The sequence below is a fragment of the Lissotriton helveticus genome, chromosome 1_1 (genome assembly GCF_964261635.1).
Source record: "Lissotriton helveticus chromosome 1_1, aLisHel1.1, whole genome shotgun sequence".
Taxonomy (NCBI): Eukaryota; Metazoa; Chordata; class Amphibia; order Caudata; family Salamandridae; genus Lissotriton; species Lissotriton helveticus.
In genome coordinates this window covers 1,331,856,628-1,331,881,007 of record NC_136057.1, presented here as the reverse complement: position 1 = coordinate 1,331,881,007, position 24,380 = coordinate 1,331,856,628, and the positions used below count along the sequence as shown (strand labels likewise).

Here is a 24,380-nt window from a genome sequence, read left to right as displayed (position 1 = left end):
CGCAATTGCAGTTGCAAAACATTCTTACATAGCTTTTCGAGTTGCAATTAGGAAGGGAAAACCCTTTCTAATTGCGAGTTGCTAAACCCTATTTTGCAACCCGCAAATTGTTTGCTACTCGCAAAATATGGTTGGTACATGGGCCAACGGTGGTACATCTGGCCCCAATCCCCCATTCTGAATGTTTCTCTCAAATTGCTGTTATTACACATTCTGGAATTAATATCACTTGGGGGGATTGGGTGGACGGTTAGTAATTCAAATTATTATTTTGGGACTATCACGCAGGAATTGCTGTTTCTCACATATTTTGCCAAAGTTTCTCATGAAGATATCGACTGCTTTCAACAGCCGAAGTCTCTGTGTGAAAAACCTGTGAATATGGGCAAATCACTGTATTCATTCTGTTAAATTAATCTCACCTTGTCTAATGTAGGCTGGTGCTCATGTATAGCTCTCCCCTGATGTGTCTTTTGCCATAGTGCCAGGTTTCAAGTACATAAAGCATTTCTTGGCTGAACAACGTGGCATGTATTATTGAAGTTCTATGCCAGTGACCACACCTGAGGTTATTTGCTTTCTTCTATGCTATGCCAGCCGGACGCTAAATATCGAGGCATCACCCGTGGAAGCTGATTATGGCACTTGGGGTCATTCTAATCATTAGTGGCAGAACTACTAATTTGCCATGCAATACATGGCAGAAAATAAAGTCTTTACTCTGCATTGTGTGAAAATGAGACAGCAGAAATGTGAAATATCTGCTATGATATGGCACCTTTCTGCTGCCTCCTATCACTGGTGCACTGTGTGCCTAGCACCTATACATGCACCCTTGCACCATAGTGAAAGGGTGCAGTGTTAAGGCAGGATTGTTGGAAGGCACAAAAATAACCCTTAGAGGCATTTTCCTCGTTCTGTGTGCTGCTGAATGCAGCATATGTGGAAAGAAGAAATAACAAGGAAAAATAAAGATATTTCTTCTCGTTACACCCCACTTTGATGCTGTATTGTGCATGTACCAGTTTCATCAGAGTTTATAATTAACTGTGCAGTAGTACACTCATAAATTCTCAAAATCACCTGAATAAAAGCAGTGGAGAACCCAAACTTCTGGAGGATAAAAACAGGCTATTCCAGTCAACCAAGTAAAAAGCCTTCTCAGCATTTAATAAAAATCTATGTGGTGGGATCTCTTATTGTTTAAAGTAGTCTAATGCCTCAATCAGGAAATGTGTGTTTGTTGACAGCTGCCTACCTGAGATGAGCCCACACTGATCTGGATGAATATGGGTGCTTACTACTTTATTCATTTGGTTGGCTACAAGTTTCATGACTATTTTATAGTCTGTATTGAGGAGATTAAGATGGCGGTATGAATTACTATTCTCCAGGTGTTTGTCTTTTTTTTAACAAGTTCGCCACTTTAGCCCTGTTAATTGTTGGAGAGATTTTACCACCCTCTAATATCTGGTTATCGAGTTACATTATTTTAGGTGCTAACAGAATGAGATATCTTTTATCAAATTCCGCCTGTAAACAAACTTCCCCACAAGTAGTCCCGTTGGGCAGAGACTTATGACCTGCACCACTTTCTTGTGGTGAATACTGCTGTCAACCCCTTTGCTTTAATTTAATCCTGGGGATAGGAAGGTTTCCCAGGAAGCCTCTGAGATGTTCTACATCAGTCACATGAGTGGTGCTATAAATCCATTTGTAATGTTCTAAAAACTGAGCCTGGATACATCCTGGAACTGTGATCTGAATCTTAGTCTCTTCAATGTATAGTGATATTATTGTATTCTTAACCCTTTGTTCTCATACCTGCCAGGCCAGAAACCACCCTGTGTATTCACTCTCTTGGTATAATTTTGTTGGTAAGCATTATTGGCAGTGTGGGCTCTCTTGTAGTAGTAATCCAGTATCAATAGCTTCGCCGGTTACCAGTGGTATTGTGACGCCACACACTGCATTAGGTTTCCTTAGGCCCTGCTCTAACTCAATCCTCCGTCTTGCTAAGCTCTTCCTTTCTGCTATGCTTGTGAGGTTCTATGCGACCGTATGGTTGCTTTACCATTTCTAGACTGGCTGTTTGCTGATTAACCAAGATGTAGTAATTGACCCCGCTCTCAATCTCTTTGACCCAGCCCTCCTCCTCTAGCTTAACTATGCTGAAAGTCAACCTAGCAGTTAATTTATCTGGTTGCATGCCTATAACTCATACCGTAACAAGAGAGTGATCTGATAACCCACTTGGTGTACGTATATAATCCCTTACAAGTACACTCTTGGAGTTCAGAAAGAAATCCAGCTGGGCTGCCAGACTATGGCGTTCGGAAACACTGATAAACTCACATTTGGGTGGATATTTGTCTCTCCAGCCATCCACCAGCTGTAGGGTTTTCATCTACTCAGGTAAAGTTTGGCAGACCTTGGTTTATACTGCTTTCGAGTACTTGAGGATGAATCTAGTGTCAGGTTGAGCAGTAAATTGAAATATGCGCCCACAATTAATTTACCCGGGACTGCTGACGAAGCTTGGCAGAGATTCGACATTGGAGCCGGTCCATCTGCAATTGGTGCATAGATTCTGGCATCTGCAGCATGGGCATTATTTAAGATTCCACTTATCAGGGACCACCTGCCCTCCCTGTCTGTCTGAGAGTCTCTTATGTGGTATTTCAGACCCTTTTTATATATATGGCCACCACACTATGGGATGCTTTAGCATTTCATAAGCATACATGTCCAGCCCAATTCTTGATTAATGCAGGACTTGGATTATCCCCTTCCCTGAAATGGGTCTCCTGGAGGAAAATAATATCAGGGGAAGGACTTAACATTTTTGGTTCTAGGCTTTTTCCTCCTCCGTGCTAAACTATTTTGTGTACTTTGCACTTAGGCCCTCATACCTTTTTGTCGACATAAGGTATCCACAATAAATTTGCGTCCTTTTTTCCAACATCCTGGGTATTCTGAAGGTACCCAGGGTTTTTTGATTCCCCTGGAGGGGATCGTTAAATGTGCCAAAATACAGCTACATTTGTGTTTTTAGGGGGAAAAACAGGGAAAACGTGCTGCAGAAGAAAGGCCCATTTTTCCTATTTTCTGAACTTTTACTCTTCTTCCAGTTAGTGGTAGAAATGGGTGTAAAAACAATGGTAGATCCTGGAAAGTTATACATTTCTAAACAGTAGATACAATTCTGAATTCAGCAAGGGGCTAGTTGTGTAGATCCTTCAAGGTTTTCTTATAGAAACAGTTGAAATCAAAAAATATTGAAATTGAGTTTAAAAAAACTGCTATTTGTGCCTACGTTTTCACCTGTAACTTCTTCTAACTATGGCAGATTTTTTACATCAGTATACCATTATGTCTGCTGGACCCATCTGGTTGCAAGGATAAATAGGGCTTGTTTTTGACTCACAAAGAATCTGAGGTACCAAGAGCTAATAACAGCTGCACCTTCCAATTGTTATTTATTGTGTACAGGGTATGCAGCAATTCATTTGGTAAAATATAAAGAGTGAAAAACAGGTATTAAGGAAACCTATGTATTTACGAAATGTGAACAAGATATTGAGTTTAGAAGCAGTGGTTATTCGCACATCTCAGAATTTGTGGATACCCATACTAGCATGTGAATTAGAGGGCATAAAACAAGTTCTACTATTCTGTATTCCCCTACATCTCTCATTAAAATGGTACATCACTAGTGTAGGTTGGTCTAGTGCCTGCAACAGGAATCAAAAATTTCCTCTGAAAACTCACCCTCTTGTTGCAATGTACCTGGCTGTGGAGTTTAGGGCTAGCTCAGCCGGCACCTACGGAAACCTAGCAAACATAATTTTTTTTTAAAGTAGACACCCAGTGTCATCTAGGATGGGTTGACTTGTGTTGCTTTCACCAGGTTCTATTTCCCAGAATCCCTTGCAAACCTCACAATTTCTCTACAAAACTCATTTTCCTCACATTTCTGTGATGGAAATTTCTAGAATATGTGGGGAGCGACAAACTTCCATCCATCTGACACTCACCTAAGTTTCACAATAAAAATGGTACCTCACTTGTGTGCGTAGGTCTAGTGCCTGTGACAAGGAAACGTCCCAAAATGTATTGGGGAGCCATCAAAATTATCAATGACAAAAAACCTGGTTTTGCTATAGGGGGGGGGGGGGTTCACCTGCGCTTTTGGTCCTGGGCTCTGCGGCCATTTAGGGAAACCTATAAAACACGAAATTTCTGAAAACTAGACACCCTGGGGAGTTTAGAGAGGTGTGACCTGCATGCACCCCACAATGTTTTCTTACTCAGAATCCCCTGCAAACCTCAAATTTAGCTAAAAAACACGTCACATTTTAATCACAATTCTGTGTGGGAAAGTTGTGGGTACCGCTACACAATCCAACACTTACCCTACTGTTGTAATGGTGTGCGTTGTAATGGAATTCATCGTAAATGTAGTTTGTAAAAATGCGTTGTGATGGCATGCTTTGTAAAATCAAGCATTGTAATGGATGTTGCGATGTAAAAACCGCATTGTAAAAGCATGCGCTGTAAATGTTTCAATTGTGACGTGTCCTATTCTTCTTGATGGCTAAGATTACATCTGTTACTTTTATGGAATTGCAGTTGGATTGCAGGTAACTGTCGTATTAGGACCTGTATTCGGGGACTGCCCTTTCGGGTTGAAAACTTTAAAGAAATGGGTCAGCCAGTCTTTACTTGGGTTAACATAGTCTATTGCTTGGAGGTTCTTACCCAGGGGATTTACGGAGTTTACAATCTGCCAAAAAGCTTGGGGGTCTTTAGTCTCACTTGCCACCCAGAGATGCTCCTATATTTAAAAAAAGCTATAAGCCATTCCTTCCATTGTAGGCACCCATTCACATCAGACGGTAAAGTTCAATCATTTGAAAAAAAGTGTGATGTGCTGGATGCATGAAACATAAAGTACATAAAGTCCACTTCCTTTCAGCACTTGCATATGAAAGGAGAGTAGTCTGAGTTGCGTCTAAGGAGTGTACCTCCAAGAATTGACCTTGTCCAAGGCTCCCCAATAACAGGGTGGAATTAGTCTTTTTCCCTATATACATCTTCCTCCATATCGTGCCATCTATATCTTGAGGGAGAACTGCCTCCCCCACCCAGTAACAAAATGCAATGTACGAAAGTGTGAGGGCATTTAAAAAACTAAAGTGCTGATGGGCTCATACAATGGAGAGCCTTACATACCTGAACCTCTTCGACTAATTCTGTCTTAAATCTCTCCATACTCTTTGTTTTCCCCATCATCTAAACTCTCCCATTTCAATTAATTCTTGTCCCCTCTCCTCATGCTTCCCACCTCACACTGCCACCACCCGCATAGTGACACCTGATCCCCTTTCATCCATTGGAGCCAGCCCGCTATGGCCCCAGAATCTTGTCCGTCCCGTACTTGGCACCATGTTGCAGTGCAACACACACTACGAAAAGAATACAAAAATCTATCAGTATTGCTGCCATTGGCATCGCTGCTGATTATGTGCATTCTGTAAGGTCTTTCAGGAGCTTTGGTGCTTCTTTCAACGTAGCACAGAGAATGAACGGTCCATTATGCAGAACTTTCATCATGGTGGGATAAATGAGGGTAGTCTCTGACCTTGCTTGCCGAAAAGCTGAAAGTAGTGCTGTTAATTCTTTTCGCTATGGGGCTCATGCCGCTGTCATATCCAAGAAAATTTTCCTGAATAGCCATCCATAACACTTTGCCTTTGATGCAAAAGTCTGCAAAAGTTATCAGGAACATGCAGGGAAATTTAGTTATTTGGGTTCGCAGGGGCTTGGGCAGGTAGACGATGCTCCTATACAATTGTTAAATACTGTGGAAAGTCAGGAATAACAAACCTCTTTATCAGGTTGTTCATATAAGTGATTGCCCCTTCAGCATCCTTCTTGTGCACCGGAGAGCTAAAAAGTCTAAGATTTGACTATCGGCAATTGTTTTCCAATTCTTCCTGTTTTGTCCTTACCAGTTACAACTGCTTCACTGTCTGCTGCATGGTCCCAGATTTCAGCGACAACCTATCTTCAGAGTCAGAGAAGTGTTGCTCCATTTGTTCAATTTTATCCAGGGCTTGGGTGATTATCCCTTCAAGGCTGGCTAATCGATTCTCCACCTGCTTGGTGATTATTTGTTGCATGGCTGTTATACATTTTATTTCCTCCAGGATCTCTGCCAGAATCCTTTGCAAAGGACTGGGAGTCTCAATCGGGTTAGAGGTTTCCACTAGAGTACAGCTGCTCTTTGGTGTTTGGTGACCCTGACCCTCGGCAGTCCGAGGGTGCTCAGTGCCCCTTAGGAGCTGTCCAGCAGTTTTTGATTGTCCCAGAGACTCCTCTATGGTCAAGGGTGGAGAGATGGCAATTCTGGGCCCTGGGCTCAGGCACTGCTGGTGGAATTCACTTTATTATGGAAGAGCAAAATGTACTCCGTATTCTTGGTGCCCGAGGATGTATCAACTTGATTTGCACCCTGAACTGGTACCAGTAAACTCTGACTTTTACCATAAGTTACGCAGTTGCCCGGTGATTTATCACTCTTACTATTCTCACTAGAGGGTAACACAGTCTCTTTGCTTATACGCTCCACTTCCACCCCATCACCAGCGCTTTCAGCTGACAGAATCACCTCAACTTTAATGCTTACTCATCCAGGCATAGGGCCAAGTGCTTTATATTTAGCCTCAACAACCTGTGAGAGAGAGTCTTGTCCTCCCAGGGTCTAGGGTGCTATCTCGGGCCCTGGCCAATTTACCAATGTTCCTTCCGTCATCTTTTCCATCATGTTTGCCTTTGTGTTGGTTAGCCTGCTACTATTACAGTCTCTCAGGCCGCTGCTGATCAAGCGGGTGCGTTTCCCAGTGGGGATCCCCCAACTGGTCTTGGTGCTGCCTCAGTGATTTTTCAGTACAGTCCAAGTTGCAGTCACGGCTCTACCCCCAGATGGATTGTATCAATGGCCCTAGGTGCTTTCATCCCCCACCAGCTCTGTGCATGTGCCCCAGAGAGCTTTTTACAGCTTATTGCCTCTTTCCGCACCGAGGAACGCTCCAAGCAGGTCTATTCGGGTCCCACTGTCCATACCAGTGTGCAAGTCTCAGGCTTCCGCAAAAATATGCCAGAAAATGTCAACAAGAAGAAATATCCAGCAACATCGGCAGAACAGCAGGAGCTGCCAGCGCCCAATCATCTCCTGCCCTTCTAGAACTTTCTTTGGCGGCTGGAAGAATGCTCTGCTCCCGCAATCCCACCGTTAGAGCTCTGTGGCATCTCAATATCTGTCCTCACTTGCCAGCGGCTTTGGCGTTGTGGCGGAAGGGCTAGGGAAGCAACATGCAGACTTATGAGGTCCACTACATGCCATTACCTACAGTTGGAAGTATGTTGTCCTATTTCAATCCTCTGTGAGAAGTATTTCTGTGTTGTGGTACGATGGAGGTACGGTTATCATGTTATAGGGGATGTACGTCAGTACAACGCGATCTTTTAGATCACGGTACTTTACAACGCTGCCTTTACAACGCAAGTCATTACAACGACTTGCGTTGGTGTGCGTGGATTGTGGATTATTATAATTTTATGTTCTAACACCAGCCCACGTAACAGTAGGGAAGGTGTTGGAATATAAAATCTTATACAACAGCGCCGTCCAGCGCAAGTCGTAGTAACGACTTGCGTTGTAATGGCACCGTTGTAAAGGAACTGCGGTGTAAACACCGCGTTGTAAATGATGTTCCCCTGTTATAGGAAACAGCGCTTAGAAATGTGATGGATGAGTAAGTGTGAGCGAGAAGCATGCAGTTTATGACACCTGAATTCAGCTTATCAAGTGGAAATCTTTGTGTTCTGTTGCTGCTTTAAAAACTAACTCATGGATGGAATGTAGGTTTCAATTACCTCATCAAATGCCCCTGGTTCTTTGCTAGATACCTTAAGGGCAGCATTCAAAGACTTATCCTCGTAGAGAATTTCAGGCCATCCTAAGAATATTAAAACTTCCCCATGTTTCAAATCTGTTGCCTACTGGCACAACCTCTAAAACCCCAGTGGTCATGAATCGTTAGACTAGGAATGCACTTTAAAACAAGGGTTTGACTCTTGCCTGTTGCATTAAATAGGGCGGGTATCCTTGGGTATCCCCTCCATCACTGGCTAAATGTATTAATGTGCCCAAAGCAAATAAGCAATAACCTTAAGCTTAATTTTCACAAATGCACTAGAGTTCATGATACAATTTTAAAGATGTGCAAAGGAACATCCAGGTTTTATAATCCTGTTAGTGGCAGTAGTGGCTGGTGTTGTCGAAGAGTGGCGGGGGGAAGGGGCCAGGGGCCGACAAATTAAAACATTTTTTTAAAAAAAATAGCTTACCTGCAGCCAGCTGCGTAGCGCTCTTCTGCTCCTCTCCTCTGTGGGCACAAGCTCCCAGACTCCACTGTGGCCAATCCTGATGCTGCTCTCATGCGGCTGGAAGAAGCGTCAGGATTGGCTTGAGCACTCTGAGCTTGCGCTCCCAGTGGGATTGGGAGCCTGTGTCTTCTGTCTCCAACCTGGCAACGCAACTCGGTTTGGAGGCAGCTTCCGTTCAAATGATGGTCTAGCTGGCAAGAAACAGCAGGACAAATCGTTATGCCCACTGATCACAGTGCACTTATCACCTGTCATCTCCATGGACCTGCCCCCAAAGACTCAACAGGAAAGGAAAAATAAAATGATAATGAAACGTGTTTGATATCGTTTTGTTTTTCCTTTCCTGCCATTTTGAGGCAGCTGGCAGGAGGGGGCGACACCATAGCAGAGGGGCTGCCGCTGGTAAGTGAGTTACATCTGAGTTCTACCCATTTTATGGTGTACATTGGTCAGCCAAGACTGTTTTACTCATAAGATAGTTTTGCATCTTTGAATTGTGCATGATTGGCAGTTTTAGGGGTCAATGTTCCTGGCTAGTTTTTTTCAGTCTGCCATGATGTCAAGGTCGTTAATACACAAAGTTCCATTGGTTTTTCATTGAAAGCTGGATTATTTCATGTGTTCTTTGCCAGATTGGTTCATGGCCAAGATTCTGCCACTAAGCATGGGTGCAGTTATGCGTACATGTAACAGATCCCACTCTAGCAAGGCCGACCCTAAATCGGATTGACCGGAACAGCGTCCTGGGCGGAAAGAAAATGTGTTTTTTGTAGTGGGGGTCGGCGGCTGTTGCAGTGTAATGGCAAGATGTGTGAGGAAGATGGGAGGAGGGCAGGGGATTATGGGGTGCTAACAATTACGCTGAGGTACATTAAGGGCTAATTAAAAAGTCTTTAACATGACCAGATTGAGACCAAGCGGGATGACAAGCTGCTGTTTTCATGATATTAAATCAGGCAGCTCCCTGCTGCCCCCCTTGGAATATAGGCTCCCAGGTCCTGGGCCCAGTTCGCCCCTGCCCAAGGCCGGCCCTGCACTCTAGATACTAATATATGAGATATTGATCCACATTTATGTACATTATAATCACTCAGACATTTGTAGAGCACACTACTCACCCGCAACAGTCTCAAGGCATATGGGGGGAGGGGGCACTGCTACTGCTCTAACAGCCAGGTCTTGAGAAGTCTCCTGAAGGTCAGCAGGTCATGGGTCTGGCACAGGTGGATGGAGAGGGTGCTCCATGTCTTGGTGGCGAGGTGGGAGAGGGATCTGCCGCCGGTGGTCATTCGGTGCTGTAGTGACCGGATAATTTGTTCTATTTTCTGAGTGGTGGTGACTGTGGTCTACTACCATCTTAGTATAGTGGACAGATCCCTATTCTTAGCCTATTCTTAGAGATTATCTATTGACTTTGACATAATTATGTGCCCTTTTCATCGGTTTCGGGCCTGAAGGCTTATATTAGGAGGTAGATTCTCTATTTCTGACCTAATATTACCTATTAGTAGGGCTTACCTATGTACTCTGACAGAGCTGTGCGTCTCTTTCATCTTTTTCGGGCCTGCAAGGCCCAAACAAGAGAGACTCCATTTTCCTTTCTGCCTCGGCTGCCCGAGGCGCTTGTAGGTCAAGAGTAATATTTTAGTTATGAGCTGTTGTTCGCTGGAGAAGAACCGGTCAGAGCTGGCCCTTATCAGAGGAAAGTAAACGGAGCTCGGGTTTAAGACGCAACAACAGGTGGCCACTGTGGGAGCGTCGAGAACCCGGGGCCTGGTACAGGAGTCTGGTGGGCGGCAGGTTACTGTCTGGAAATTTCCACGAACGAAGAGCTCTCTATATTATCGAAATGCAGAGAGGTAGAAGCGGCAGACGATGCTTGGGAGAGAAAGGGCAGACGATCCTTGGGAGAGAAAGGGCAGATGATCCTTTGGAGAGACCGAAGCTACATCGTAAATTGGTCTGTTAGAGCAGTTGGAGTTAGTTTATAGCCAGAATTGGAATAATCAGAGTGAAGAAGTTAGTTGAACGGATGGTTCTCAGAGTAGTGGAAACTATATCATTCGATTGAAGCTTGGAAGTGAAGACAGTTCGTGGGAGAGGAGAAGTCAGAGCAGATTGACCGGTGCAGAGCAGAGACACAGAGATGAAGACCAGAGAAGGGTTCCAGTGCTTTGGAGGGATGAGGGAGGTGAAGGAGCATAGCGGTGCAGACGTGTATCCGTGGGTGCAGAGCAGAGTCTGAGATGAGCCGAGGCACAGATGAGAGAGGGACCCAAACGACAACCAGAACCGGACTACCTAATTATAAGGTGAAGTCTGTCCTGCTATTATAGTGCGCAAATATATTACCTCTTTCCTTTACTTTTCAGGCTATGCTTAGATTGCTAGGTGTTACTATGACTTTATAATGCAATGTTTATTTTTATTGTTTAATAAAGGGAACCCAGTTCTTAATAAATGCATCTGAGTATTGTTTCCATGATAGAGCTAACCTTTCTTTTTAGCCAGATACTGACCTATGGAAGGATGGGCTATTCCCTTCCTACAGGTAACTGATGACGGAGAGTGATGTAAGTTTCATGTCAGGGAATAATTCTTGAATGTAGTAATTTGGCAGTTCTTGTGCGAGAGGATCGGATCTCCTATCCATTACATGAGGGATAATAATATTTCATATGATAGAAGATACTTCCAGTAGATATCAGATACTTAGGAAATTCCCAATAGAGAGCAGGAGCTATTCATAGGATAGTGGGGATACTATAAAGAGAGATCGCTCAGGATAGGGTGTTATACCCTGGAGCTGCTCCCTGAGGAGCGAGGGGGTAGAGTAGTCCGGGCCGGATTGTCGTGGGACTACAAGTGGGGACACTATAAAGAGAGATCGCTCAGGATAGGGCAATATACGCTGGAGCTGCCCTCTGACACGAATGAGAGTAGATTAGCCCGAGCCAGATTGTTGTGGGGCTATACGGTGAGATCATAGGATATAGGATGGAATTCCGTAGTTCCTCTAGGATTTAGTGGTATATTAGCTGTGTAAGCTTGTATATATTGTGGGTTCCCCATTCCCAGGTAAGTACCCCAGGAACTGTTGTAAATAGGGTCTGGGAAGGGATGAAGTTACGTGATGACTGGGTTTGTGGTGTTTGGGTGAGCTGATAACTTGGTCAGGAAATCCGGTCTTTACAGGTGCATACGTGGAACGGTGGCGAGGGCAGCAGAGTGAACCTGGTGGTTGGGGGTGCAGAAGGTGAGTCGTTTGTTGTGGTATACTGGTCCGGCACCATGGAGAGCTTTGTGAGCGTGGGTGAGGGGCTTAAATGTAATCCTCTTGTTGATGGGGAGCCAGTGCAGGTCCCTCCGTGGGCAGTGATGTGGCTGTGGCGGGGCATGTAGAGGATGAAGCTTGCAGAGGGGTTCTTTATGCGTTGAAGTCATTTCTGGAGTTTGGCCGTGATTCCAGCGTAGAGGCCATTGCTGTAGTCCACCCTGCTTGTGACAAGGGCCTGTGTGACCGTCCTTCTGGTCTGGTGGGGAGCCATCTGTAGATCTTGCTAGGCATGCAGAGGATGTTGAAGCAGGAGGAGGAGGCGGCATTGACTTGCTGGATCATTGACAGTGCTGAGTCCAGGATGAACGCCAGGTTGCGTACGTGGTCGTTGGGTGTCGGCGCAGCTCCCAGCGAGGCTGGCCACCCGGAGTCGTCCCAGGCACAGGTGATGGAGCCGAGGATGAGGACCTCCGTCTTGTCCAAGTTCAGTTTCAGGCGACTGTTCTTCATCCATTGGGCGGCGGCCTTCATTCCTTTGTGGAAGTTGGTTTTGGGGGGGGAGGGTCCTTGGTGAGGTAGAGGATCAGCTGGGTGTCGTCGGCGTATGAGATGATGTTGAGGTCGTGTGATCGAACGATGTTGGCGAGTAGTGTCATGTAGATGTTGAAGAGGGTCAGGCTGAGGGATGATCGTTGGGGTACGCTGCAGGTGATCTTGTTGGCTTCGGATCAGAATCGGGGAGGCGGACTCTGGGTTCTGTCGGTGAGGAAGGAGGTGACCCAGTCCAGTGCTTTGTCGTGGAGGTGTGTGCGTAGGGTGTAAACGGTGTCAAAGGCGGCCGAGAGGTCTAGGAGGATGAAAGCCACAGTTTTGTCATTGTCCAGCAAGGCCCCGATGATGTCGGTGACTGCGATTAGGTCAGTTTCAGCCTGATTCGGATGAGTCCAGGGTGTTGGTCAACTCGAGGAAGCGGTTCAGCTGTCTGTTGATGATCTTCTTGATGACTTTGGCCGGGGACGGGAGAAGGGAGATGGGCCAAAAGTTCTTGAGGACCTTTGGGTCTGCCTTGCGTTTCTTAAGTAGGGCATTGTTCTCGGCGTGTGTCCAGCTCTCTGGGAAGGGGGTGGTCTCGAAGGAGCTGTTGAAGATCTTCCGGAGTTGGGATGCGATGATGGAGCTTGCTTTGTTGAAGATGTGGTGAGGGCAGGGTTCTAACGGTGAGCCCAAGTGGATGGTGTTCATGGTTTTGATGGTGTTTTCGTCATTGGCGTGGTTCCAGGAGAGCAGGAGGCCGGTGTGGCTGGAGGGGCGGTGGATCTGCGGTGTCAGCAGCTGTCGGGGGGTCCTTTGTGTTGAAGCGGTCTTGGATGTCTATGATCTTGCGGTGGAAGAAGGTGGCTAGAGAGTCGCAGAGGTCTTGTGACGATGGGATGTCGACAGAGCTGCAGCTGGGGTTGTCGGGTTCCTTCACAATGTTGAAGAGCTCTTTGCTGTTGTGTGCGTTTTTGTCGATGCGTTCCTTGCAGAAGGTCCTTTTGGTGGTTCAAATGAGTTGGTGGTGCCTGCAGCTGGCATTCTTTAGGGCTGCATGGTGGTACGGTGTCTGTTCGTGGCGCCACTTATTCTTGAGTCTTCGGCAGGTCTGCTTGGATTCCTGAAGGTCAGTGGTGAACCAAATGGCCCTTCTGTCGGTGCGTCTGTTTGAGGGTTGCTTGATCGGGGCGAGGGTGTTGGTGCAGTGGTCGATCCACTGCCTGAGCTTACGGACGGCAGTGTCGGTGTGGTCGGTTGGTGGGTCTCGGGCGAGGGTGGTGATTAGCTGGTTTTCGGTGACCTTTTTCCAGCTGCGGTGGGGCATACGTTGTGGGTGGTTGTGTGCAGTGTTTTTCTTGAAGGAGAAGTGGATGCGGCAGTGGTCGGTCCAGTGGAGTTAGGTGGTGTGGCTGAAGGAGACGTGGTTGCTGGTGGAAAAGATGGGACTCAGTGTGTGTCCAGCAGAGTGTGTGGGTGTCCTGATGAGCTGTTTGAGTCTGAGGTTGTCGAGCCGGGTCTCCGAGGAGGATGTAGTCTGTGGCGGCCAGGGCGTGCAAGCTGACAATGTAGTTGATGGAGTCGCTAACTGTGACTGTAGACTGTAGACGAGGGTTCCTCTGAGGGTGAATCTCGAAGTGCAGGTGTTCGGCAGAACTGAGCGTGTCTTCAGTGCTGGTCGATATTCTGAGGGTGTTCTTGTGGACAATGGTGATTCCTCCTCCAGGTTTGGTGATGCGGTCCCCGTGGGTGATCTTGTAGCCATCCGGGATGGCTATGGCAGTCGGGTGCCAATGAGGTGTTTATCCAGGTCTCCATCAGGAAGGCGACGTCTGGGTAGGATGAGTCGAGCAGGTCCAAAAGTTCAACGGCGTGCCTGTGGACAGAGTGGGTATTGAGTAGTATGCATCTGAGATGGTTGAGGCCTGTCCTGTTGGGAGGGGGAGTTTGTGCTGGTGTACGCAGGCTGGTAAAGCTGCAGTTTCTGCAGGTGAAGGGTCTGTGGATGTGCTTCGGTGTGGCCTGGAAGCAGGTAGATGAATGGCCGGTGTTGAGTGCGTGGGGGAGGTTGGTGGTCATAGCAGTGATGGGTGTAGTGGCACTCGCGGGGCCTGGGGGTCAGGCTCTGATGGGCTTGCCTTTTGCGTGCCAGCAGTGTGCCCACTGCGCGCGGCTGCACTGCGGCCACCATACGAAGGGGAGGTGGAGGGAGGACCAGCTGGGAGGCGGGAGCGATTGGGCGAGCGAGGGGGGCGGGGCAGCAGGAGAGGAGAATGCTGAAATGCTAGAAAAGGCTACAGGAGAAAAACGGGCAGAAAACGAAATACAAAATGAGGTACAGTAGCAGATTAACAGACTACAACAGTGTTATACAACAGCAGAGACAGAATACAACAGTGTAATACAACGCACAGACAGAATACGATAAAATAGTAGACAAGTCAAGCAGGCAAAAAGGAACAGAGCGAGCAGACAGATACTTACGGCTCACGACTGGGCCACCAGGGATGAGACGCAGGCGGGAGTCTGCGGGTGGAGGAGGACCTCGAACTCACATCAGCAGCGAGATCAGAGATTATGCAGAGATTCAAAATCGTCCTGATGACATTTCAATGCGAACCGAAGATTCAGAGGCACTTCACAGGGTGTGGTTTTAATAGGGTAATAATGTGTACAAGCACAGGTATACACAAATAGGAGCTTGTGCATGCTTCTGTTTCAACATTAAACCGGACAAATTCGGTTTGCCGTTGTGTTTTTTTCTGTGAGCTCATATGGTCTGAGTGCTCGGGGTCACATGACTCCACAGTGCAGCTTTCACCTGGAGTCTGTGCTCTCAGACATGAGAATGAGTGGGTTATTTCGACAACTTTTCAATGTCTTTCGTAAGCGCATGTTGCAGGAGCTGGATGGTTCATTCCCACTATCTGATTTCCTCGTGGCAGGCCCACTGGATCCCTCCTTTCATTATTAATTGACTAGCTTACCCGTCGCGCGTTGCCACGATCTCCGAAGAAAGGAAATTCAAGGAAACTCGTCATGATAACATTCAATTTACATTGTGTCATTTTTATTGAAACTTATTCATTTTAATATGGAAAACATTTCAAAGTGTCGTTTTAATTCAATTTATTTATTCGAGTGCTTGTGGATACACAATTTTTTGTTTTTCCGTCTGGTGCGTACATCAGTATTCGAAAGATTATGAGGGCCCTGGGGGGGCCGATATTTAAAAAAATGTTATGCCAGAAACCTTCGTGGGAGTGTACTCAACAACTTCCCAAAGTTTCCTGGCGATCGGATGAATGGTGTTTTAGTTCTATTTATTTATTCGAGTGTTTGTGTATACACTATTTTTTGTTTTTCCGTCTTGTGCGTACATCAGTATTTAAAAGATTATGAGGGCCCTGGGAGGCCGATATTTAAAATACATTTCTGGCAGAAAACTTCGCGGGAGTGTACTCAACAACTTCCCAAAGTTTCATGGCGATCGGATGAATGGTGTTATAATTCTATTTATTTATTGGAGTGCTTGAGGATACACAATTCGTTGTTTTTCCGTCTGGCGCATACATCAGTATTCGAAAGATTATGAGGGCCCTGGGGGGCCAATATTTTAAAAAAATGTATGGCAGAAACCTTCGCGGGAGTGTACTCAACAACTTCCCAAAGTTTCATGGCGATCGGATGAATGGTGGTTTAATTCTATTTATATATTCAAGTGCTTATGGATATATGATTTGTTGTTTTTCCGTCTGGTGCGTACATCAGAATTCGAAAGATTATGAGGGCCCTGGGGGGGGCAGTTATTTAAAATAAAATATGCCATAAACCTTCACGGGAGTGTACTCAACAACTTCCCAAAGTTTCATGGCGATCGGATGAAGGGTGTAGTAATGCATAAAGGACAAACAGACAGACAGACAGACATACGTTCGTTTTTATATATATAGATAAAACCATCCAGGGGTCGCAAAGCACTGCTATGCTTACACTTTTATTTTTCTTTGCATGCAGTTTTTCTGGATTTGACTGAAGGGAGTAGCCATACAAAAAAACTGCACCCACTTTGAACTTTTAAATATAGCCACTTTTTTTAAAATTTTTCCCTATCCCGTTGTATGTCACCTTCCCCCCAGCCCCCGCCCCGTCCCACCAGGTCACCGATCTTACCTATACCGGCCGTGCCTGCTTTGAACCATGTCCTAAATAGCTTGGAGCAAGCGGGTGAGGCAGGAGAACCCAGCAGTTATTTTTGCCCGAGGGAATTCAGAAATTCTTAAATGTCCTTCTCTCCTCATCTCTATCCTTCATTCAGTCTTTTGTCCTTCCTTCCCTCATATTTTCTGTACTTTTTACATCCATTCATCGTTCTGCCTTTTCCATCCATCCATACATCCTCCTCTCCATATGTCTTTCTTATTATCCATGTGACAACTGACAAGTAGTCCCTAGTTGGCCTGTAGATCAGGCAGAGAGGGAGGTTCCTCAGTTAGATTGACAAAGGGGTGAGGCGGAGGGAGGGCTTAATTGGCCAGCAGATGCCATAACCACATGAAAAATAAATCACAAATAATGAGGGAAAATTATGAAAACACAATTCAAACCACAAAATGTATGTACTTGTACAAATTTTTAATTCACGATATACAAAAGTTAATATATAATACCAGTTTTAAAACAACATAAAAATGTACTAGTAAATGTACATGGGTGCAAAGGAATAATTTAAAAACACAAGAACACAAGTTGTCGACGCAGCGTTTCGGTTTCTATGATTTTGACAACCTCCCTCCAGAAATGACCAGTGATTAATGAGTTATCGGTGGCTACCTGCACTCTCTCACTTCGTCCCGTAAAGGCATAAGGTAATTACGATAAAAGTTTAGTACTATAGACATGTTAATTTATTCCAATCCGGGATCATGAAATAGTGTATATATGGCTTCTCCCAATATAGAGGACGCCTTTGAACTCCGACAGAGCATTACTAATTGATGACAGTAACCTCTAAAGAGATCCATCTGATCAACCTGCGCAACGTTCAATATCGACACGTATACCAGGATTACCAAATTCATTTAAGGTAATTGAACATACTGTTCCTATCAGAAATTCTCGTGATACTAGTAGAGAGATCATACAGTGTATTTATCCGCTCTTTGCCACAATACAGGGCCCCTACAGTGACTATCCAATTGATGAAGGCAGCCACCACAGAGTTCGCTTTTGAACCATCTTATTGGTGAACAGAACTAAAGGACACACCAATAAGACTAACTGTAAAGGTAATTCTTCAGGGTGCATTCATATCTTAGCAGTAAACCCTATGATGACCTTATATGAAAAATACAAATATTCTTTAAAACTTTTTAGAACTACCACATCATCCAAGGTAACGTGCCTCCACAAGTTTGGATGCAACAACACGTATACAGAACCGAATAGAGAGGATCCTGTCTTCTCTTTCCAAAGGTACTGGTACAACTCCATCACTGTGGGTTTCTGTAACGGCGGTAAATTTATAAACCCCCACTTGCTCCAGTAATTATTAAAAAACTGGCCACAATATTTGATTAGCTATGTGCTACCCCCACCTCAGTCACTGGGTTTGCGTAATATTCTATAAACCCTAGCCTTCCAAGGTTTCACCCCCCCTTTTCCCTCAAGACCATACCACATGTTTAATAAAAGAGGCGGAAATGTGCCCACCTTTGTTAAAGAAATAACGTGACACTGTACTTGTCAAGCAATCATGCCAGATAACATGGGTTTTTTAATGTTACTAATGTGTGAACAAACTGATGATCAAAATGTAATAGATCCTTTTCTAAATAAGATGTTTCTTCTTTTAGAAACCCTGTCCTGATGAAGGTCAAAATCATAGAAACCGAAACGCTGCGTCGACAACTTGTGTTCTTGTGTTTTTAAATTATTCCTTTGCACCCATGTACATTTACTAGTACATTTTTATGTTGTTTTAAAACTGGTATTATATATTAACTTTTGTATATCGTGAATTAAAAATTTGTACAAGTACATACATTTTGTGGTTTGAATTGTGTTTTTATAATTTTCCCTCATTATTTGTGATTTATTTTTCATGTGGTTATGGCATCTGCTGGCCAATTGGCTTCCCCCTCCCTCCGCCTCACCCCTTTGTCAATCTAACTGAGGAACCTCCCTCTCTGCCTGATCTACAGGCCAACTAGGGACTACTTGTCAGTTGTCACATTTGTTTCTCTCCTCGTCCCCTAACGGATTGTGAGGAGACCTCCCTTTTCATTTTTTTTTTTTTTTTTTCTTATTATCCATCCTTCCTTGTCTCCGTCCTCTTCTTTTACCTTCCCGCCTGTTTCATCCATCACCCATCCATCTTTTCTGCCATCCATCCATCCATATTTCCTACTTTCTTTCCATCTATCACTCTATCTTTTCTGTAGATTCCTTCATCCTTCTCTTCATCCAAACTTCTCTTAATCCGGGGGTGAAAGGGAGTGCGGGTGTGATTGTGACTATATGAAAAAATATGTGACGAAGGTAGAAAGCTGACAGTGAAAGTTAAAGAATATAAATTTGTTACAGGTGAAGAGGTTCATTGTGTGTGAATGGAAGGTGGTGAAGTGAAGGAGATGCAAGGAAGTACATGCGGAAGGACAAATGAAAAGAAGGTGTGGAAGAGGAAAGCGATTGTTGTGAAGTAAGCAGATGGAAGATTTCAGAAAGATGTGATGAGAAAAGGGTGTAAATGTGTCAACGCAAGGCTTGCAGAGGAAAGTGATGTGAAGGGGAGAAGATAAGTGATTGAGACACTCTGAAGGCCACTACCCATTCCACAGATCTCAGTAACGTTAAAATCACTGTCTCATATTTTCAGAATTCAGACATTTTCAGTTCTATTTTTTTCACAACATCATTGTTACTCACGTATCCAATACTTCTAACAAGCACTGGCAAAGCCAACAGGTCTGACTTGTTTTAGGCACATGTCCGTTATTGCGTGATGTGTCTGGATACAATGACTGAGAGGCAATCAAATACTAGTCAGGTGACACACTTTCTAAAGCACAAGGCTTCAAGTTACATGTTTTAAGAAACGTCTTTAATTGAATTGGCCACGGCTATTGGAAAGTATTCATAGTTAAATGTCTTTGGCCATGAAGACCTTTTAGAGACACCCACACCTTTTCAACCCACTTATAGCTTTGTGCTACCTTATAAATGTTGCACTATTGTTCACTACATGATTTTCTCTAGCGGTAGGGGCGTTAAAAAATATATATATTGTGTACTGAGATGTTTATTCCCCTTAACATCTCTTGATGCCCCACACATAAAAGATGTTTAAAGCTTTGTGTAGAGAGAGTTTGTAATGCACTGATCTTTAGTAAGAATAGTCACAGATTCTCCAATGCATTGAAGATTGTTTTATTGAGAGCATTTTTAGGTCTAGTATTAGCCAATACCTTTTGTTTTTACAAACAAATTTGTCTCTAATATATTTGTCTGTGAGGGCTTTTGATCTGTTATTCTGCTAGACGTATTAGGTGTGCCAATACGTGTTTTTATGGAATCTGAGCTGAGCTGAGGGGGTTTTCTTTCACACATTACAGTGTCTTCTGTGAGACGCTGGTGCCATACTATTTAAAAACTGTTGTTGTACAATAGCTCTTCATGCAGTCAAGGCTATTCCCCGTGAACATTCCTGCCATACCACTGAAAGGGTATGTTTCCATGCGGTTCTCAGGCCAGACAGGCCTTTTATATTACTGGGCATTTCCCCTGTGGGCTGGAGATCCTACAGGCCCCGGTTGGGGCTGAGAGTCGCCCCTGGTGCCTCTGCCACTTTCCCTAGGAGATGTTCATGCTTACTTTTTGTAAGGTATTCTGCATTTAAAGGGATCTGAGTAAGCCTAATTCATCCATTGCCTTATTTGGTCTTGGTGCCTTGGCTTGTGGCATTGTGAGTCACATCTTGTAACAGAACTTAGGACTATTTAGGTGTCACTGATTCCTATTGGCTGTTCTGGTGTGATTTTTAGTCTCCATTTCAAAGCATGAGGGACTATTTTAGAGTCTGTTAGCTGCTCAGTAGCGCAGGTAGCACTGGCGAGAGGGCACCGACAAACCACCTAAACAACGGGTGGCTTGCATTCTATTGCATTCATTTTTCATATTCTTTTGTCATTTGTCTCTCCCAGGTACACAAACAAGCAGTGACAAAGCCAAGGCCATGCAGTACAAATGCCAAACCTTTTGGCTTTGCCATTACTGTTTTAGTTGGCAATTCCTTCCTTACCCATGCACACGTGCACACAAATCTCATTCCTGAGGCATGTCAAGTATGGAGACCAACTTACCCTTTGGCTTTCGAGATGTAGAGATAAATGGAATATATGGAACAGCCATGAAGTAACCTGTTGTGAGGATGTTGTTCTCCATGATTTGAGGCGGTATGTTGTTCTCACATGTTTTATCACAGTCAACACATGTTCTTTGTGTAGGACCTGGAAGAATATCATAGAAAAAAAAGTCGAATCACATGTAAATCCACACAGATAGTTAAGTCTTAAAACCAGAAAACTCCTCTACAAGAACCTCGTGTTTTGCTGCAAATATGTGAGACTCTTTACTGCGCAACCTCCCCTAAATCAACATTGATATTGTACACCCTGTCTTTGGCCTGTAAATGCAATAGACCTCTAAGACTTGGAAATACCGGCAGAACTCTCGAGAAATAAGGTAATTTATTGCCTATATACATATGGTATTATAGTGCTAGGTAGTGATGATGATATGGTCTGATAAGACGCACTCGGCTATGGTGTAATGTGGTACAGTATTGTAAAGCAAGTATGGTGTGGAGTGGTATGAGTGACATGGTATGGTCTAACTTTTTCAGTCTGGTGTAATTTAATGCTGACTAGAATTCCATCTGAAGTGAACAAGAAAGTGATGGATAGAATGCTTGAATCAATCTCAGCCACTGGTAATTACTTGGGACCTGCCTCCCAGACCATCTCTATTTTGCACTCCATGCCACCTCAGTTTGGTCTTGATATGCTTGTGCTCCAGCTCGGGGGGGGGGGGGTTACCTAGCAGGTCGGGCTGCTCTGTTGCCATTGGAGCAGGGTCAAGACTGATTTGCATAGAGCTGATCCAAACTGAGGTGGCATGGTGTGCAAAATACAATTCACTGGGATGTGGCCCGAGTTATTACCACTGGCAGAGATTAATTCAAGAATCCCATCCATCACACTTGTGTATGCTTTAGTGTGACACCCTAAATGGGACGTTTATGCCCAGACGTAGGACTCATGCGCAATGTGCTATTGGAACCAGGCTATACGCGACTGATGTGCCATAATAAGGGCAACACTGGTCTTAGGTTGCTGTGCTCTGGCTAAGTGAAGACTGGCCTGGCAGTTCAGGCTGTACTGTTCCCATTGGAGCCAGGCCAAGACTGATTTGCAAATGGCTGGGTCCAAATTGAGGTGCTTGGTATAAAAAATAACAATGGACTAGCATGCGTCCACAAGTAGTTACCAGTGGCTGAGATTAATTCAAGCACTCCATCCATCCTTTTTTAATTTCAGGATATTTACTAAGGGAGGTATTGCATCAGAAAAAGGAATGTGCGAAATCACAATTTGTCTCATGAAATTTAGCAAAATTCAATGCACGTTTGTGAAATTACATGATGTTAGGTTTTTGTTTTTTAAACAAGCACGCTTTTCATGTACAAATTCATCTCCTGACATACCGGCAGGAGATAGGTGTGAGCAAAAAGTGTCTCCTTTGGAGGCATTAGGTGTATGAATGAGTCTCGTGGTGTTTTTTTTTAATGGGACCTTTTTTTTCGTATGTTACAAACAATTTACACTGTTCGAAATTGCAAAGATTTTTAGTAAGTTCTAATGACTCAAAACTCAGGAATTTCCCGATCATAATTAAAAAAATTGGCCAAGTTTAATGGTATTGTATCAAATAGAATGGTATGGTAAGGTTTCATATCACACAACTTGGTTTGCATTGCTATGGGTAACATATGTTTTGATGGTTTACTCTGGTGTGGCGTAACACAGTTCAGCATTGTAAGGCCAATTAGAATATGATATTGTAAATACAGGACAATGTGATTCGTATAGTAATATGTGTGATGTTATTATGGTTTGCCATTGTTTTATTATGGTGAGCTTTGTTATTATATGGTTCTCCAGTGTTTGGGCAAGGTCGGAAAAATGAAGGAATGATTAAATCCCCTTCCTTCTCTCACTCCTTTGTCTTTTTTATTTATTTATTTCCTCCCTTATCTAATCTTTCTGTCCTCTTTCAAGCTCTCCATCCCTCCGTCTTTGTCGCTCTCTTTGTTTTAATCTATCCTTACTTCTCTTCACCCGTCTTTCTTTTTCCTTTCTTCCTTCCCTTCTTTATCCATCCATCCATCCTTCCATAAATCAGTTCCGCCTTCTTGCCATCCATCAAACATCCATTTGTGTCATTCCTTTTTTAAATACATCCATTTTCCTTTTCATACATACATTCATCTTCTCTCCATCCTATCTTATCTCCATCCTTCCAGCTCTCTGTCCAGCCATACTCTCCATCCACTCGTCAACCTTCCAGTCCTTAAATCTCTATCTATCCCTAATCTATCTCTGCATCCATCCATCCAAATTGCTTTCCATCTCAACACCTAAACATCCCTCAAGCCATTCTTCCTTCCACCCATCTATGATTCTCTCATGCTTCCATGCGTTCTTGTTTCATTTGTTCTCCCTCCCCACTGCTCATCATACTATTTTCTTACACTGGTATTCATGGGCTTCTGTTTGTAGACCAGCACTTTGATCAGATCAAAAGGAGCTCTAAAGAAAAAGCTATGTTCATCAGAACTGCCCAGTGAAGTGCACTCCACCCCACGACCTTAAGCTACTAAAGTCTGGGTTCAGGATGGTGTACAGTGACAGAGGTTGGAACAGCTGATCCTCGAGAAATGATGCTGCTATACAGGATTAAAAGATTTTTATCACCACATCTGTGCTGTGTCTATTTCACAAGGAATAAAGTCGTTTTACCTGCAACATTTCCAATTTTAATATTTGGAGAAGTTATGCCTGGATTTGGTTCCCTGTGTCCTAATTCCAGGTAATTACTGTGACTGTAAAAATCCTGAAGGAAACATTACAGAGAAAAAAACATACAGACGAGCTTATTACTTAATCATGAAAGGAAGGAAAAATACAAATCATGAGAAACAACGTGTTACTTCGACTACTACTAATGGGGCTATTTAGTGTATGAATGTAGATACTTTCAGGGCTTCAAGTGGGATGAAACAACTAGAGGGTCTCTCAAAGGGCCGTGGCTAATGTAACTAAAAGCGTGGCTTAAAAACACGTAAGCTAAAAATCTGTTAATAGCATAGTGTGCTGCCCGACTTGTATGTTGCTGTTTCTGTCATTGCATCTAGCTATATGATACAACAAGTAACATCATACCTACAACAAGTATTGGCTTTGTCAATGGTTGTTAGTTGCATAAGATAAATAAGCAGCAATTATGGCTTGTTGTATATATTATTGAAAAAACGTCCACTTAAAGCCCTGGTGACACCACAACAATGTTGGTGCTTCTGAGTTTAAAAAGAGAAGGGAAATCCAGAGAGAAAATGGCTCTTTTTAAAGGATTTCGCCTTCAACACTAACTTGGCATGATGTCATGCTGGAACTTCTCCACTAGTTAGAATTGAGCAGTGTGAGCATGCGCATGTTGATGTGCCTGCTGTCACTGCAGTCTGGGGAAAAACGGACCGCCTGTGCCAGGGCACAAAAAACCGAGCCCGAGAGAGCCCCATTTCGAGGCCCCCTTTAAAAAAACTGGCACTGCTCAGCATCTGTGAGACCCGGCCCACTTAAAGCCCTGGTTACCACTACTGATATTATGAACTAAACAGTATTAGAACATTGGAATGTGGAGCACTACATTGAATACAATGGAGTGCTCCAAGCTTGTATGGGCCAGACACAGAGTAACATTCCAATGTTATTTTACAAAGGCCTCTCGGAGCCTGAGGGGATTTAAACCCCCTTGGGCTCCGAGAGGCCTTTGTTTTATT

At 44.1% G+C, this 24,380-nt stretch overlaps 1 protein-coding gene across 1 annotated transcript in view; it reads right to left on the bottom strand.

Moving 5' to 3' along the window:
• Positions 1 to 24,380, bottom strand: part of LOC144763972 (von Willebrand factor A domain-containing protein 7-like) — a 262,295-nt gene that overhangs the window by 154,879 nt on the left and 83,036 nt on the right. Inside the window, exons 3-4 of the mRNA XM_078650071.1 lie at positions 23,341 to 23,434; positions 20,623 to 20,769 (exon numbers count right to left, since the gene is read on the bottom strand). Coding sequence (XP_078506197.1) covers positions 20,623 to 20,769; positions 23,341 to 23,434 — 241 coding nt within the window. The remainder of the gene's footprint in view (positions 1 to 20,622; positions 20,770 to 23,340; positions 23,435 to 24,380) is intronic.